Source organism: Elgaria multicarinata, chromosome 2, assembly GCF_023053635.1.
Source record: "Elgaria multicarinata webbii isolate HBS135686 ecotype San Diego chromosome 2, rElgMul1.1.pri, whole genome shotgun sequence".
Classification (NCBI taxonomy): domain Eukaryota; kingdom Metazoa; phylum Chordata; class Lepidosauria; order Squamata; family Anguidae; genus Elgaria; species Elgaria multicarinata.
This window is the reverse complement of record NC_086172.1, coordinates 12,708,415-12,724,061: the sequence shown is the minus strand read 5'-3', so window position 1 is coordinate 12,724,061 and position 15,647 is coordinate 12,708,415. Positions and strand designations below refer to the sequence as shown.

Genomic DNA, 15,647 nt, shown 5'->3' with positions numbered 1-15,647 from the left:
TGCAGAGGCCACCAGTGAGGGAGGAAGCAGCAGCCAGGCACCTCTCCACCATGCCTGGATCCAGCTCCAGCTGAGAGCCCCTCTCCCTCCTGCTACCAACTGTAACTGCTGAACTTTACAACTAAGATTGTAGTGCCTGAATTTGCTTTCCTTTCCCCCCTCCTCCTCCTCCCTCCCAATCCCCTTTCCTTTTGTGTCATGTCTTTTAGATTGTAAGCCTGTGGGCAGGGACTGTCAAGAAATACTTTTGTAAGCCGCCATGAGAGCCTTTTTTGGCTGAATGGCGGCATAAAAATCCTTAAATAAATAAATAAATAAAACCACACAACAAAATTGATATTAGATTAAAATACAGAGTTAGAACAGTAAAATTTAAATTTAAGTTAAAATTAAGTGTTAAGATACTGAGAGAATAAAAAGGTCTCATAATATGGAATAAAATGGAGTTTGCCTTCTTTACAGCAGCTGCACACTGGATGGACATTTTCATCGAGCTGTCCACCACAATCCCAAGATCTCTTTCTTGTTCGGTCACCGCCAGCTCAGATCCCAGTAGGTTACAATTGAAGCTGGGTTTTTTTATTTTTTTGCCTCAACATGCACCACCTTACACTTGCTTACATTGAACCGCATCTGCCATTTGCATGCCCAATCTCCCAGCTTGGAGAGATCCCTTCGGAGCTCTTCACAATCCCTTTGTGTATTAATAACCTTAAATAATTTGTTGTCGTCTCCAAACTTGGCCACTTCACTGCTCACTCCTAATCCAGATCATTTATGAACAAGTTGAAAAGAATTGGTCCCAATACCGATCCCTGTGGGACCCCACTATTTACTTCCCTCCATCAGGAGAATTGACCATTTATTCCTACTCTCTGCTTTCTGTTCTCTAACCAGTTACTGATCCATAAGAGGACCTCTCCTCTAATTCCATGACTGCTAAGTTTGTTCAGGAGTCTTTGGTGAGGGATTTTATCAAAAGCTTTTTGGAAGTCCAAGTAAACAATGTCCACCAGATCACCCCTGTCTAGAGGTTCCTTGACACTCTCAAATAATTCTAGTAGATTAGTGAGACAGGACTTGCCTTTTTGGAAGCCATGTTGATTCTTCTTCAGTAGGATCTGCCCTTCTATATGCTTATTAATTTTGTCTTTAATAACGCTTTCAACCAATTTACCTGGAACAGATGTCAAGCTAACCGGACTGTGATTTCCCGGATACCCCCTGGATCCCTTTTTGAAAATTGGTGTTACATTGGCCATCTTCCAGTCCTCTGGTACAGCTTAGGAACATGTTGCATATTTTTGTGAGAAGGTTCGCAATTTCATATTTGAGTTCTTTGAGAACTCTAGGATGGATACCATCTGGGCCTGGTGATTTATTTGCTTTCAGTTTTGTCAATACATTTGAGAACTTCATCTTTTGTCACCGCTATTTGCCTCAGTTCCTCAGACTCCCTTCCTGAAAACATCAGTTCAGGCACAGGCATCTGTCCTATATCCTCTGCAGTGAATACTGTTGCAAAGAATCAAGATAGACATTCTAAATTTAAACTCAACCTCTTCCATTTTCTGTATCACTTTAATCAAATTTAGTAGTGATCCACAGATGATAAAGTACTCTCTGTGAAAGTTGCTTTCTCCTAGCTTTCACAATATAAGCACTTGCCCACTTTAGAGTTTAGTTTGCATTCAAAAACCTAGGTCCTTTTCTTTAGAATGAACTAAAATGGCCAGTAAATGAGCATTTGAAATTGCCTAAAAACTAAGCAATTCACAGAGGAAGCAATCCTATGGCCCCTAGACAGCATCTGGGGGAGGGCCATTGGACTTTTCAGGTTCCTGGATCCAAGGTCAGAGACTGCGCTCCAACCTCAGACCCAGGAGTCTGAGCTCCTAACCCACACCTCCTCCCCCTTGCAGTCAGCACAAAGAGAACTACACTGGCTGCTTTGCTGAGACCGCAAAAGTGGCCTCAGAGAAGAGGGAATGGGGCAGTTCTCTGAGAGAGGAGGGGCCAGGACTGGGGAGGCCAGCTTGTAAAGAATCTTCTGGCTTCCTTACCTCTTGCTTTGCAAAGCCCCAGACAGAAAGGCAAAAAAGCCATCTAGCCAAAATGCATTGTGGAGGAGTGTGGAGGTGAATATCCATCTGATAAAATGCTACTGTTTGTCAATTTTTATAAATTTAAAATCTATTTAAAATATTAAAAAGAAGAAATTGCCTAAAAAACGTTTTTGCAAACCCCGATATCACAAACAGCCACTTCGTATGTTGCATTTTCTAAAAAGGAGATTAATTTACTGTAGGAGAATACATAACACAAGTGTGCATTCTACCACGGATGCACACAATGGGGGGGGGGGGTTGCTGCATTTACTGTCCACCTGATCTTTGTGCACACAGCAAGAAATACACATGTACTTTTTCCAAATGATAAATACCATATTAAAAAAAATCGACACAAAGTGATCCTAACAAATGAAAAGAAACCATATTTGCATATGCAGCATCCCACAATAATTTGCAAAGTGAAGAGAATGGAGCAAAACCAGAAAGTTCTTAGTTAATATAAAATTATTTAGCTCTCACCTTAGCCTTGTTTTGCTTACCTTCTTCAATGTTTTCCCCATTTCCACTGTTAATCTTTCTCTCTCTCTAGTACTTAATATAAAGTATTGCCACTCTCACCCCCAGCAATCTACTATTCAAAAGATTCCAAAAGTTTTAAAGTACAAACCTTCTATCCCTCTAGAGCAGCTTTCCTCAACCTGGCGCCCTCCAGATGCTGTGGCCTTCAACTCCCATCAGCCCCAGTCAACATGGCCAGTGGTCACAAATGCTGGGTTGTAGTCCAAAACATCTGGTTGTGGAAGGCTGCTCTAGAGGACAATGTTAGATACACTTTTTACACATGTCACAATATTAGGCAACTAAATGCTTTGTTTCTTACCAGAACTTGGCATATGGTTTACTCTGGCTGGATTTAGCAATTCTACTGGCTGGTCCCTGCCAGAAAGTCCATCTGAAAAAAAGAAACCCACCTAATGTTAGTAGCTCAATCAGGTTAAAGCTCATCAGAGGTTCTCATAGTGTGTCTGAACAATTAGAAAGGGCACAGAAAACAGGCAAGTGAGTCAGGATGTTCAAGAGAAGGCTTAATTTTCAGGTATAATTTATAGTTATTGTGTTCTATTTCAATTTTCAGCTATGTTTAACATAATTGCTTGTGAGAATGTTGTTGCTTTTATATGGCATATTTGTTTTAGTTGTATCTTGTTTGTGAAAAACAAACTGTGCTATGGGCTATGACTAATACAATGAAAAATATTTCCAGAAGTTCTATTAACCTGTTGGTGAATAATAAGTAATATGACATCTTTAAAAACAACACCAAGCACCTAAGATGAACAAGAATACAGGAAGCTTGCGCCAGGCAGGGAGAATGCACGGTATTGGAAACCATGTTGTGGGCAAGATCAGGTACATACTGAAGACCAGCGAGAAAGAAACACAATTCCACCAAAGAGCACCAAAACACAGGAAGAATGTCATTGGGACGGAGGAGTAAGCATTTCATGTGGCATTTCATGACAATGTTCACACTGTAAATATGGTACACTAGAGACTCATCATGACCAGAGCACTATTTCCACTTGTTAGCACTGCAAGTCAATGCACACAATATCTGACAAGCAGACAGAAGGCAGACTGACAAGAACATGAGCGCAATATTTTATTTAAGAGAAATGAAAAGCAGGATTGTGCTCTAGTTTTCTTTATGTTGCTAGTCAATTATATTACAAAAGGATTAAGATTATATTATAGAGCTAATAAAAAGATCTAATTACCATTTATTTTCTATTTACTGACAACAATGTGAACCTTTGAGTGGAAATACGGCCCTGAACAGGCAAGTCCAGAAACAACTGCAGTATGCTGGAAAACAAAAAATAACATAAAATAAAAATGACAACATAAGCAGTTTTTAAAACACACACTTGAAATTTCAAGAAAACCACATTTAAAGAATGCCTTGTTTCACATGGTATAGGCAGAAAATCATGTTGTCAAAGCACTTCCCTACTTAATTTTTTTCTAAACACCAAGGCACATTTAAAGGAAAACTTTTTAGGGTGACCATATGAAAAGGAGGACCAAGCTCCTGTATCCTTAACAGTTGCATAGAAACGGGAATTTCAGCAGGCGTCATTTGTATATATGGGGAACCTGGTGAAATCCCCTCTTCATCACAAAAGTTAAAGCTCCAGGTGCCCTGCCCTCTTTTAAATCTGGTCACCCTAGTATAGCTCCTGCAGCTTTAACTGTTACAATGAAGAGGGAAGTAGTACTAACTTCTATATCAGGACCACGTCATTCCATTACTTAACTGCAATATTCCTCTCACCTTAACGTGCCAGGGACAAGAATTCTGCACTAGTCTTCAGCATGTACTCCATCTACTGAACATTTTCAGCAAGTAAATGAGTAGAGGACAAGCATCTCTGATTTATACTGTAATTTGGTCTGAGAAGTGTTAGAAACAGTATTCTCAGAAATCTATATATTCCAGATCTGCCCTGATCCATTCAACATTAAATAAATTTAAAAGTTCTCCTTTGAAGTTACAAGGTGTTTGGGATATCTCAAATAGCTAATAATAATAATAATAATAATAGGGAATGCAGGGCAGAACAGATGCAGCAGCAAAAAGAAAAAAAAACAGGGGAACAGACTTGGGACCTCAATACATCCTGCCAGACTCAGAATGTGATGTGATTCCACTTTAGAAATGTAGGCAGGCTTCTATTGCAAGTAGTCACCAGCAGGCACAACCCTACCATCACTTTTGAGCTGAATTACCCCAAGCCACATCACACACAGAGAAGGTGGGGCTTGATGATCACACTTCTGTGTTTATAGGAAATGCTGCCCACATAGCTGTTCTGAACCAGTGAAAATAGGATGGGCTACAATTATTACTGAAATCCCCCCCATAATAAATGTCCTGCTGTATCGAACACAAGCTTTCATCTGTACAATAACCTTTAAATGTATAAACAAAACAACATGTAAACCTAAGTGTGGACCTTAATAATAATTTTAACTTAAGTCTTTCCTCTGCTGAAGTGAAGGTGTGTAGAGACTAGACAGAACAGAGAGCCGATTTTCTGCTTAGAACTACACGAATAACCTTGTTCAAGTCTTCTTCTTTTATTCTTCACCTGAACTTCAACTCCTGCATTTCAGGTCTGTTTCCCTTGCGAATACTTTGCCTCATCTCCGAAATGCTCATGAACATTAAATAGGTTCACTCATCTCAGCATTGGTGCTTCACTTCAAAGTTTTCAGAAGCATCATATACGCAGTACAAATATACCTTTCTCTTCTGAAAAAAGGGAGTTTAAAACGGTACTAAAAATACTATAAAGAATACAGAAGAATAACTATTGTTTGTGGGCAGTATCCTGCCTGCATGCCAGTGGAATCTACAGCTAGTGCTATGCTGGTTTCCATAATGGAGCAGCACAGCAGAGCTCATAGAAAGGAGCTCCACTGATCAGTCCCAATCCAGAAGAACAGGTTGCTTACCTGTAACTGTGGTTCTTTGAGTGGTCATCTGTGCAGTCACACTATGGGCTCTGCGCTTGCGCTGAGCTGTGCTTCGGAAAGGATCAGTAGCTGAGTAAAAAACCGTTTAGAAGGCGGGAACCCCTCTCCCACCGTCCACTGCGCATGTCTCCACCCGTTCCCGCCTTCCCTTCAGTTCCTTTGCGACAGAGTCGAACCTGGTACCGAGAGGAAAAGGACGGAGTTTCAGCAAGTTTTATGACACCGCAGAGGGGACGGAGGGAGGGTTGTGTGACTGCACAGATGACCACTCAAAGAACCACAGTTACAGGTAAGCAACCTGTTCTTCTTCTTCGTGGTCTCTGTGCATCACACTATGGGCGATTACCAAGCAGTTACTTACCGGAGGAGGGTCGGTGTCATTGTAAGACTGCAGAAAGGACTGCCCTGCCGAAGGAGGAGTCGTTCCTAGAATGGATGTCGACATTATAATGCTTGACAAATGTCAGGGGGCGCGATCAAGTAGCTGCCTTGCAAATGTCAATGAGTGGGACTCCTCTGGCAAAGGCCGTAGATGTAGCCAGACTTCTGGTGGAATGTGCTTTTACCACCGTCGGGGGTTGAAGTTTCGAAATTTGGTAAGCAAGGTGAATGGTGCCAGCTATCCATCCCGCAAAGCGTTGGGAGGAGACTGCTTGGCCTTTTTGATTGCCTCCATAGCAGATAAAAAGTCTGTTGGTAGTGCGAAAAGACTGAGTCCTGTCCTTATAGAAGGCGAGAGCTCTTCTGACGTCGAGGCAGTGTAATCGCTTTTCCAGGGAGGTCGTGGGGGAGGGAAAGAAGGCTGGTAAGATGATCGGTTGATTAATGTTGAATTCTGAAACTACTTTAGGTAAAAAGGCAAGGTCTGGGCGGAGTACAACTTTGTCGGTGTGAAGACTGTGAGCGGTGGATCGACGTGGAGTGCACAGAGTTCGCTCGCTCGGCGGCCAGATGCTATGGCAACGAGGAAGGCGACCTTCCAGGTAAGTAGATGTAGCGGTGCAGTGGCCAGAGGTTCGAAGGGCTTGGTGGTGAGGGCATTGAGAACTACAGATAGGCTCCAAGTTGTATATATAGGCTTTATAGGTGGGATTAAGTTCTTTAGACCTTTTAGGAATTTTTTTATGATTGGAGTGGAGAAGAGGGTTCTGCCTCCAATTTCGCCTCTGTGGGCTGACAATGCAGCAAGGTATACTCTAATAGAAGAGTATTGTAGTCCTTTGGAGTACAAGTGGTGGAGGAAGAGGAGGACGTCGTTAGCCGAACAGCGCTCGGATTGGAACGAATTGGTAGAAGCAAAAATGGAAAAGGATGCCCACTTTTTAGAGTAGGAGCGTCTGGTGGATGGTTTTATGGATGCGGACAAAATTTCCTTGATACCTGTGGGAAGATCAGATATGGAGGGAGGGTCAGTCAGGTGTTGTGTATCCTCCAAGCTGAGAGGTTGAAGGAGCGCAGGTCCGGGTGATGAATCCGGCCGTGGTTGCAGGATAGGAGAGATGGGATGAGTGGTAGAGTGTAAGGATCCTGCCCTGCTATGCGAAGAAGAGGGGAGAACCAAGTTTGTCTGGGCCATCGAGGGGCGATCAGTATGCAGTTCGCATTGTCTGTGATAATTTTGGCTATCACCTTGTGCAACAGGGGGAACGGGGGGAATGCGTAAAGTAGGGGGCCGTGCCAATTGTGGAGGAATGCATCCCCTTGTGAGGCAGTTCCTACACCCCCTCTGGAGCAGTAGCGTTCGCACGCTCTGTTCTCCTCTGAGGCAAAAAGGTCCACATCCCGCTGGCCCCATAGTTGAAAAAGGTACTGGGTCACTGAGGTCGAGAGTTTCCACTCGTGTTGGAGATGGATGTAGCGACTGAGGGAGTCTGCTAGAGAGTTGTCTGTGCCAGCAATATGAATTGCAGTGAGGTGGATTCCCCTGCGGATAGTCCAGTCGAGCAATTGTAGGGTAAGGTTGACCAACTTCGTAGAGCGGGTACCCCCCTGCTTGTTGATGTGCCACAGTATGGTGGTGTTGTCTGTCAGAACTTGAACGTGTCGGTTGGAAAGCTCGGGCTCGAATGCTAGCAGGGCTTTTCTGACCGCTTCGAGTTCTAAGAAGTTGATGTGATTTTTTGCCTCCAATGCTGACCATCGGTCCGGGATCTGGAGGGGGCCGCAGTGGGCTCCCCATCCTATGGTAGAGGCATCTGTGGTAAGGACCCGTGAAGGCGGTGTTGGATGAAAAGGGACTCCGTTGAGAAGGTGGCTGAGCTTTGTCCACCACTGAAGGTAGTGAGCTATATGTTTCGGAAGTTTGAGGAAATGTAGCTTGGGGTTGCGTAGTCTGTCGAAGTGGCGAAGAAACCAGAGTTGCAGATGTCGCATTCTGAACCTGGCCCATTCGACTACGGACACGGTTGATGCCATATAGCCGAGTAGACGTTGAATGGAGTGTGCCGAAGTGCGGGTGGTTGACATCATGATTAGTGCTTTTCTTATTAATAGACGGGATCGCTCGTGTGGAAGGTAAGCCCTTGCGGACAGCGAATCGAGTCGAGCTCCTATGAAAGTTATTGATTGGGTCGGCTGCAGAACAGATTTTTCGTGGTTCACACATAGGCCAAGGTCGTTGAGTAGAGAGATAGTGAGTGAGATGTGGCTTTGGAGATGTTGTTTGGAGTCTGAAACGAGGAGCCAATCGTCCAGATACGGGTAGACCTCGACGCCGAGTAGGCGGAGGTGTGCGCAGACAACGGCCATACACTTGGTGAACACTCTCGGGGCAGTTGTGAGGCCGAAGGGCAGTACGCAGAATTGGTAGACGTCTGTGCCGATGGCGAAGCGTAGAAAATGACGACAGGATTTGTGGATGGTAATATGAAAATACGCGTCCTTGAGATCGACGACAGCGAACCAAGCGTTTTTCCTCAAGAATTGTAGAGTGGTGCTTAAGGTTGTCATTTTGAATTTTTGGGGGCGTATGAAAGTATTGATGTCTCTTAAGTCCAATACGGGTCTGAGACCCCCGTCTCGTTTCGGTACTGTGAAATAGCGAGAGAAGAAACCTCTTGTTGCTAAATGTTTGGGGATTCGCTCGATTGCTCCCTTGTGTAGAAGTGTTAAAGTTTCTTGGATGAGTACTTCCGATGGTGTTGTATGCTTTACAGTACCGACAGGAGGGAAGGTCTCGAAGTCGATTTTGTATCCTGTTAGGACGATGTCTAAGACCCATGAGTCTGTGGTAATTTTTTCCCATGCGTGAAAAAATGGAGCGAGCCGGTTTTGGAAAAGGTGGTATTGGGTGTCTGGTATGGCGTCAAAAACGACGTTTAGAGAAACTATTCCCCTTTTTCTGTGATCTAAATTTATTTTGGGGGGTAGTCGTCTTTCTTTGGAAAGTTTGTGAGGATTGGAATCTTGGTGTCCTGTTGAAAGATTGCCTCTGTGCATATGGTTGGTACTGGCGAGACCAGCAGCGAGGCTTTTGAGATTGTTGTTGTTGGTGCTGTTGTGGGCCGAGGCCCATCTTTTTGGCAGTTATTCTTGCTTTTTGGACATTGTCCATTTGCTCATCAGTCTTTGAATTGAAAAGACCATCCCCATTGAAGGGGAGGCTTTTGATTCGTGATCGGGCTTCTGGTGTGAGGCCAGCGGACCTAAGCCATCTGTGGCGACGGAGAGCTACTGCATTTGTCATGAGCTTAGAGTAGCAATCCGCTTGATGTCGAGTAGAGTTGGTTTGGAGTCTGGAAAGTTTAGAGGCTTGAGCCTGAAAAACTCGCGCTAGCTCTCTCTGGTCCTCTGGTAAATAGTCACATAGGGACCCAATTTTGTCCCAAAGGAACAACTGATAACGTGCCATAAGTGCCTGGTAATTCGTAACTCGAAGACCTAGGGCTGAAGCGGAATAAGCACGACGGCCCATAAAATCTAGTCTGCGCCCTTCCTCATCGACTGGAGAGGAGTGTACTTTCTGAGACCTGGAGTGCGAGGATTCCACAATTATAGAATTGGGTTAGGGGTGTGAGAATAGAAAGTCAACATCCTTATTCTGAACCCGGTACATGGATTCGAGTCTGCGTGATGTAGGTGAGATAAGTGAAGGGGACGCCCATGTTTGTTTTAAAGTTTGTAGCAAAATAGGCGAAAACGGGATCTCTATTGGAGTCGATGCTTCTGAATACACAGCATCGAAGAATGGGTCCTGTATCTGTTCTTGATGCTGTTGAGCCTCGACACCTAGGGCAGTAGGCATGTAGAGAATTTGTTTTGAAAAGGAACCCATGTCTTCTGATGGTGAGGGACGATCTTTTGGACCAACTTCATCATCGGGAGAGGGTAACGATGGTGGCAGAGTCGATGTGGATGAATCTGATTGAAACCCTTCCTGGGAAGCTTGGTCGGTGTGCAGTGCAGGATATGCTTCCTCCTGGGTTTGTGGAGGTAGAGATATAGAACGTGGAGGTATAGGAGGCAAGGACAAGTCCTGAGTAGGTGGATGGTGAGATCCGTGTCTATCTAGGTAGGGATCAGGATCAGGATCCCTATCGTAGTAAGCATAATCTCTGGCGTAGCGATATTCTGAATATCGGTCCCTGTCTCGGGGCGGCGATCGAGATCGACCCCTGAAGTCGTCGTAGTAGTACTGTGGGTAATGCTCTCTGTATGGTGAGGAGGAGCGATATCTCAAGAGTGGTCTTGGAGAACGCTGATGTCGACGGTAGGATTAGGAGGAGGGTTGCATTATGCCTGTGTTTGCTGGCCTCGAGCATTCCCTATCAGGGGTCGGGCGTTGAGGAGAAAGCTGTGTAGGGCCCTGATTGGTTGAGGGTGGCCTGGCTAAAGATGCAGTACTCGAAGTCCTCCTAGGAGGAGGAGGAGGCCTCTGAGGTAAGGACGAAGGTTCTCTGATCTCGCCTTCTGATGGAGTCGAGAGTAGATCAGTGACCAGGCGGTCAGCCAGGTTTGAACTCTCTTTAGCTGGTGGCGGGTGTGGCGCTGCCGACAAACCCCATGATGGAAGTGGGCGTTTCTTCTTCTTTTTAGGCTGGGAGTCAGGAGGAGATCTCGGCTTCTTTGCCTTTTTGGAGAGTTTTTTAGCCGTAGATACCGAGGGAGCTGTAGATGTCGAAGCTTTCGGTATCGATACGGAAGATGACGCCATTGGTGAATCTCTGGGATTAGGCGTGTCGACGGATAGTAGCGTTCTTTTCCACAGTTCGGCTTTTAGGCGGTCGGATATGTGTCTTCTGGTTTGTTTGGAGAAGGCCTGGCAATGGTGACAGGCTTCTATAACATGGGCCTCTCCAAGGCAGAGGACACAAAGGGAGTGGCCGTCTGCCGCGGGAAGCTTAGTGCCGCAGCGGACACACTTTCTGAACGGGGCTCTAAGGGCCATACAACGTTGAGAAGAGAGAATATAATAAGAAGTTAATTAGTAGAGAGTAAAAGAAAAAGTTAAGAAAAAATAGTATTAACGAAGGATTCTTTTTTTTTTAGGAAAGAGATATAGAATGTAAGAAGAATTAAGAGAAAGAGGGGGGGAAAGCTCAGCTACAAGTTTTCGTTTAAATCACGAGGAGGATCCTTCCGACGAAGCTAGCAGGTAAGCGGTCGCAAAGGAACTGAGGGGAAGGCGGGAACGGGTGGAGACATGCGCAGTGGACGGTGGGGGAGGGGTTCCCGCCTTCTAAACGGTTTTTTACTCAGCTACTGATCCTTTCCGAAGCACAGCTCAGTGCAAGCGCAGAGCCCATAGTGTGATGCACAGAGACCACGAGGAAGAAACAAGTGTTTCTACTCATTTATGGGGTTAATTTAGGAAGCACTAACATCACATTGCACTAGCAGTGGGTCCCACTGGATCAACAGAATGTCCAGGAACACCGCATTGGATACTGCCTTATATTTTCACTGGCAAAAGTTTACCTAGTCTGCTGTTTTGGCAGAAGGAAGCCCAGACCAAAAAATGAAGTCCAGAGGCAGTACACATACTTCACTAAAGAATAAAGGAAGGAAGTCAACAGGAAGTAAGAACACTTCCTGGATTTAGGCAGGGGCCATCTGTACCCTGCCAGTTCTTTCACTGCCATCAACTGGCACTTAGCCCTTTCAGTGAGCTGAGATTGTGTGGCTTGGTTGTACACAGCAGGGTCTAACCAGAGAGAAGAGAAAAGACTTTAGTCCATCTCTTGCCTATAAAAGGCAGCATGCCTGTCTGGGAGATGCTGTTCAATTTCCACCACCCACTTTGATTTGTTTAAGAACATAGGACATTGCCTCATACCAAGTAGGACTACGCATCTATCTAGCTCAGTATCGTCTCCACTGACAACAGCAATGTAGATACCACTGGAACAGCTCTCCAGGGATTCTAACAAGAGGTGTTTAATAGCCCTACCTGCAAATGCTGGAGACTGGACCTTATATATGCAAAGTATGTGCTCTACTTTTAAACTTCAGCCTTTTTAAGGATGACACAAATCCTTCCTTTCTAGAAAGCTATCTACAGAATTTTATTGTTTATTTATTGTATTTACATCCCGCCTTTTTGCCTCCAAGAAACCCAAGGCGGCGAACATAATCCTCCTCTCCATTTTATCCAAACAATAATCCTGTGATGTAGGTTGGGCTGAGAGTCTGTGGGTTTCCACGGCTGAGTGGGGACTAGAACCAGGATCTCCCGCTTCCCAGTCCAACATTTTAGCCACTACACCACGCTGGCACATGTTCCGTAACCACATTTCATAGGATCATTTTAGACTGTTTTGTATACACATACACACCTCTAACATGCCAGAGAAGAAGCAAGGCAAGAGGCTTCTTTCAGACATGTTAGCTTTGTATTCTGGAGATTAAGATCTGAGAAACTCATTCAACTATCTGATCCTCACCTGTAATCTAATATGGTACAGCAGAAATCCAGCTGTTGATCATGCAGCCTGAGCATAAGAAATCAATCAGGAAGGACACGTACATCGGCATTGTTATAGTTATACAGCATACCTGGGTGTGTGCCCAGGATCTTTAGATCTTCCCCAATGCCATCACCTGCACTGCTTCTTCCCACCCAGCTCAGTAACCTTGCGGTTACTAGAACTTAGGATTCACTCCCTTAGCAGACCAATACGAAGTGTATCATGAAGGTGCCAGGATTTAAAATTAGAGGGGAGACGGTCACCTTTCCTTCCACAGTGTGCTCATTGTGTGCGTTTTTCTCTCTCCCCTTTTCTACTCTTACGTGCCCATAGCTGGGAGCTTGCGTGCAATGAAATTTTGAGGAGGGGGGAGAAAGGACAGGAAGAGCTGTGATATTTCACACAGCATCTGATTTTAATGCCCCAAACTGGAATCACTGGCTTCTGCAGAAGTTCATCAGCTTCAGAACAGCATAGGATTTAATCTGCCTCTACAAATTTCTTTTCTCCCCTTCCACTTGAATTTCTCCCATGCAGCTGCATGTGGCATTTTATAACAAAAGGAGGATTAGTACTATGTGACACCATGATCCAGGAAATGCTGGGGCTTTTTAGAAAGCATGACAATTTCCTCAGCTACCTCACCTCATAAAGTTAATTTAACTATATGAAACCTTCGAGACCCTACTCAAAGGAGCCATTTGGCTTGGGCAATACTTTCTCGATCCCCTCCACTTCCAATCACCATTCTTGTTTTTCTCTTCTTCCCTCCCCTATCCTGGTCTTTCTTTCTCTTCCTAAGTACATCCAAAACACATCTTGGGGAATTCTCAAGAGGGGAGGATAACGGGAAGAGTAGTTCTGAACTGTATTTGACTTTATACCAACAGAAGAGAGGATGTGTTTTTCTCCTTCTCCTCTTCACCCAGGTCTTTGAAAGAAGTGGGTTTACATGGTTGCTGAGAAAGGAATCCAGACTGTTTTGTCAGTTGCTCTTATCCAGCAATAGAAAGGGTTAGTGGAAGAGCATATTCTTGGTATGCAGAAGATCCCAGGTTAAATCCCCAGGGAAAGAACTCCTGCCTGAAACCCTGGGACCCACTGCAGGTCAGTGTGGATAATACTGGGCTGGATAAACCAAGGCTCTGACACAATATTACACAACTTTCTATAAATGGAAAGCTTTTTATAAAAAATAAAAATATAGCAGTTAAATTTTTGGAAGTACAAGAAAGATAAATACTGCTCACATACAATCCCATGTACGTCTACTCAGAAATAAGTCCCATTACGTTCAACGAGTCTTGCTCACAAGAAAGTGTGCACAAGATTCCAGCACAAGTTACATTTATTGGGGGTGGGGGTGGGGTTGCAGCCTGATGTTCTGCCTGTTTATTCAGAAATTAAGTCCAGAGTTGTGAGGGTGGTACTACAGGTTTAATAAACTTCCCAGCCAATTCCACTAATTCTGCCCAACCCTGCTTGCTTTATTATTTCTGTTTTCTTCTTTTCTTTTTAGGTGGACTTTAGCTTCATTGGTGAGGGAAAGGCACTTAGTACATGCTCAAAGTTTATCCATAACTTAGCCCTAATTTTGAAAACAGACTCCTTGGCTGAATCCTGGTGAGTTCCTGGCAAAAATTAAGTTATGGGAAGGAGGAGAGAAGGAGATCTTGCACATAACGATGAGGAGGTAGAGGAGAGTTGCACAAAACAAAGGCAAAACATCTGTTTTTATAGAGAGTTGCTGGAGAAAAGAAGGAGAAGGCATTGTTGTGTAGAGGGGAACAGGGAGAGGGAATCTGTAAGTGCTCAGTGGTAAGGGGAAAGCATTCTGCATATGCTCAGAGGCACCCTTTATTTCACTGTTTCACTGGTGAAATGGAAATAAATTCTAGTAATTCTCAATTTCCATGCATGTGTGTGTGAGAGCGCACACATACGCATATGTGATCGACTTCAAACAAAATCTGACGCCCAAACAGAACCAGGCAGATATTATGACAAATTTTGATTTAGTTCCTCCAAATTTCTACAGGAGCAGGGAGGGAGTGTGTTTGAATAACTGAGAGCTCCACCTTCTAATCCTACGGTACATTTTACGATGGGCTCCAATCATTGTGCTTTGGGGGATGATAAATATGGGTCCATGAGACAGCCATTCTTCCAATGCCACCACACTTCATTATGAACAAGACTTAAACTGGATTTCAAGCATATTAATTCCCTAGCCCCTGCTCCTATCCTTCTGAAACTTTGCAGGAATCTTGCCTGGGGACACCTCTATAACCTGTGACATTTTTGTAGAAAGTTATCAATCAAGCCATGGGTGTGGAGAAGAAGAAGGGAAGGGGAAAGAAATCACCCTCCTCAAACTGGAGAACTTCCCTACTACATGAACTGCTGCACCTATTCTTCTGAAACTTTGCTGGGAGGTTTGAGCAAGTTTTCCCAAATTCACACAACTTTCCTCCATAGACTAAAGTAAGGCTGATCATTCTACGGAGGAAATTTGCACAAATCAAGATTGAAATGAACATGCTTGACAATTTACTAATATTTTCAGCAACAGATGCTCACATTTGAACCTTCAAACAGGGCAAGCTCACATGTTTTGCAAGCAAAACCAAAGTTCTCATATATCCCTAGTTGCAGCCAATGTTAGCCAAAGACAAAGGAATGTTCTTCAAACTATTTATATATTATATTTCTATACCTCTCAACAGCTGAAGCTGTCTAAACTAAGAGAAGCAGGATTGAAAAGAAGCCATATAAATTTCATTTCAAGATATTCACCCAAACGTAAGGGCAAGTTACATCCTTGCATACAATAAAAAGGTATCTTAAATCTCACCCCAGCCACCCCCAGAAAGTTGTATGAAAGATTTCCACAGAAATACTGAAGTGAGAATGCAAATTATCTTTCCATCTCTGTGGTTACTTAGTCAAAAAATACCTTTACTTATTAAAATGTTTTTAAACCACCTTTCATTGTAACAGATACCAGGGCATTTTATTCTTAAAACAATACGCAATATAATAAACATTAAAAGACATAAAATATAAACAGAAGAGCCTCCCCCGATTATTTTTTGCCAACGCCCCACTAGTAAAGGGAGAGATGTATCTG

The 15,647-nt window shown here is 44.0% G+C and overlaps 2 protein-coding genes across 7 annotated transcripts in view; one reads left to right on the top strand and one right to left on the bottom strand.

Annotated features, from left to right (window-relative positions):
- Nucleotides 1-15,647, top strand: part of RAMP1 (receptor activity modifying protein 1) — a 547,734-nt gene that overhangs the window by 190,976 nt on the left and 341,111 nt on the right. The window lies entirely within an intron of this gene.
- The window catches only part of HDAC4 (histone deacetylase 4), a 192,592-nt gene that overhangs the window by 123,128 nt on the left and 53,817 nt on the right, over nucleotides 1-15,647 (bottom strand). For 5 of the 6 annotated variants that reach the window (XM_063116008.1, XM_063116010.1, XM_063116012.1 and 2 more), the window contains exon 3: nucleotides 2,953-3,024. In XM_063116008.1, coding sequence (XP_062972078.1) covers nucleotides 2,953-3,024 — 72 coding nt within the window. Of the gene's footprint in view, nucleotides 1-2,952; nucleotides 3,025-3,850; nucleotides 3,939-15,647 lie in introns of all 6 variants that reach the window. The other variant, XM_063116011.1, reaches the window with a different exon arrangement.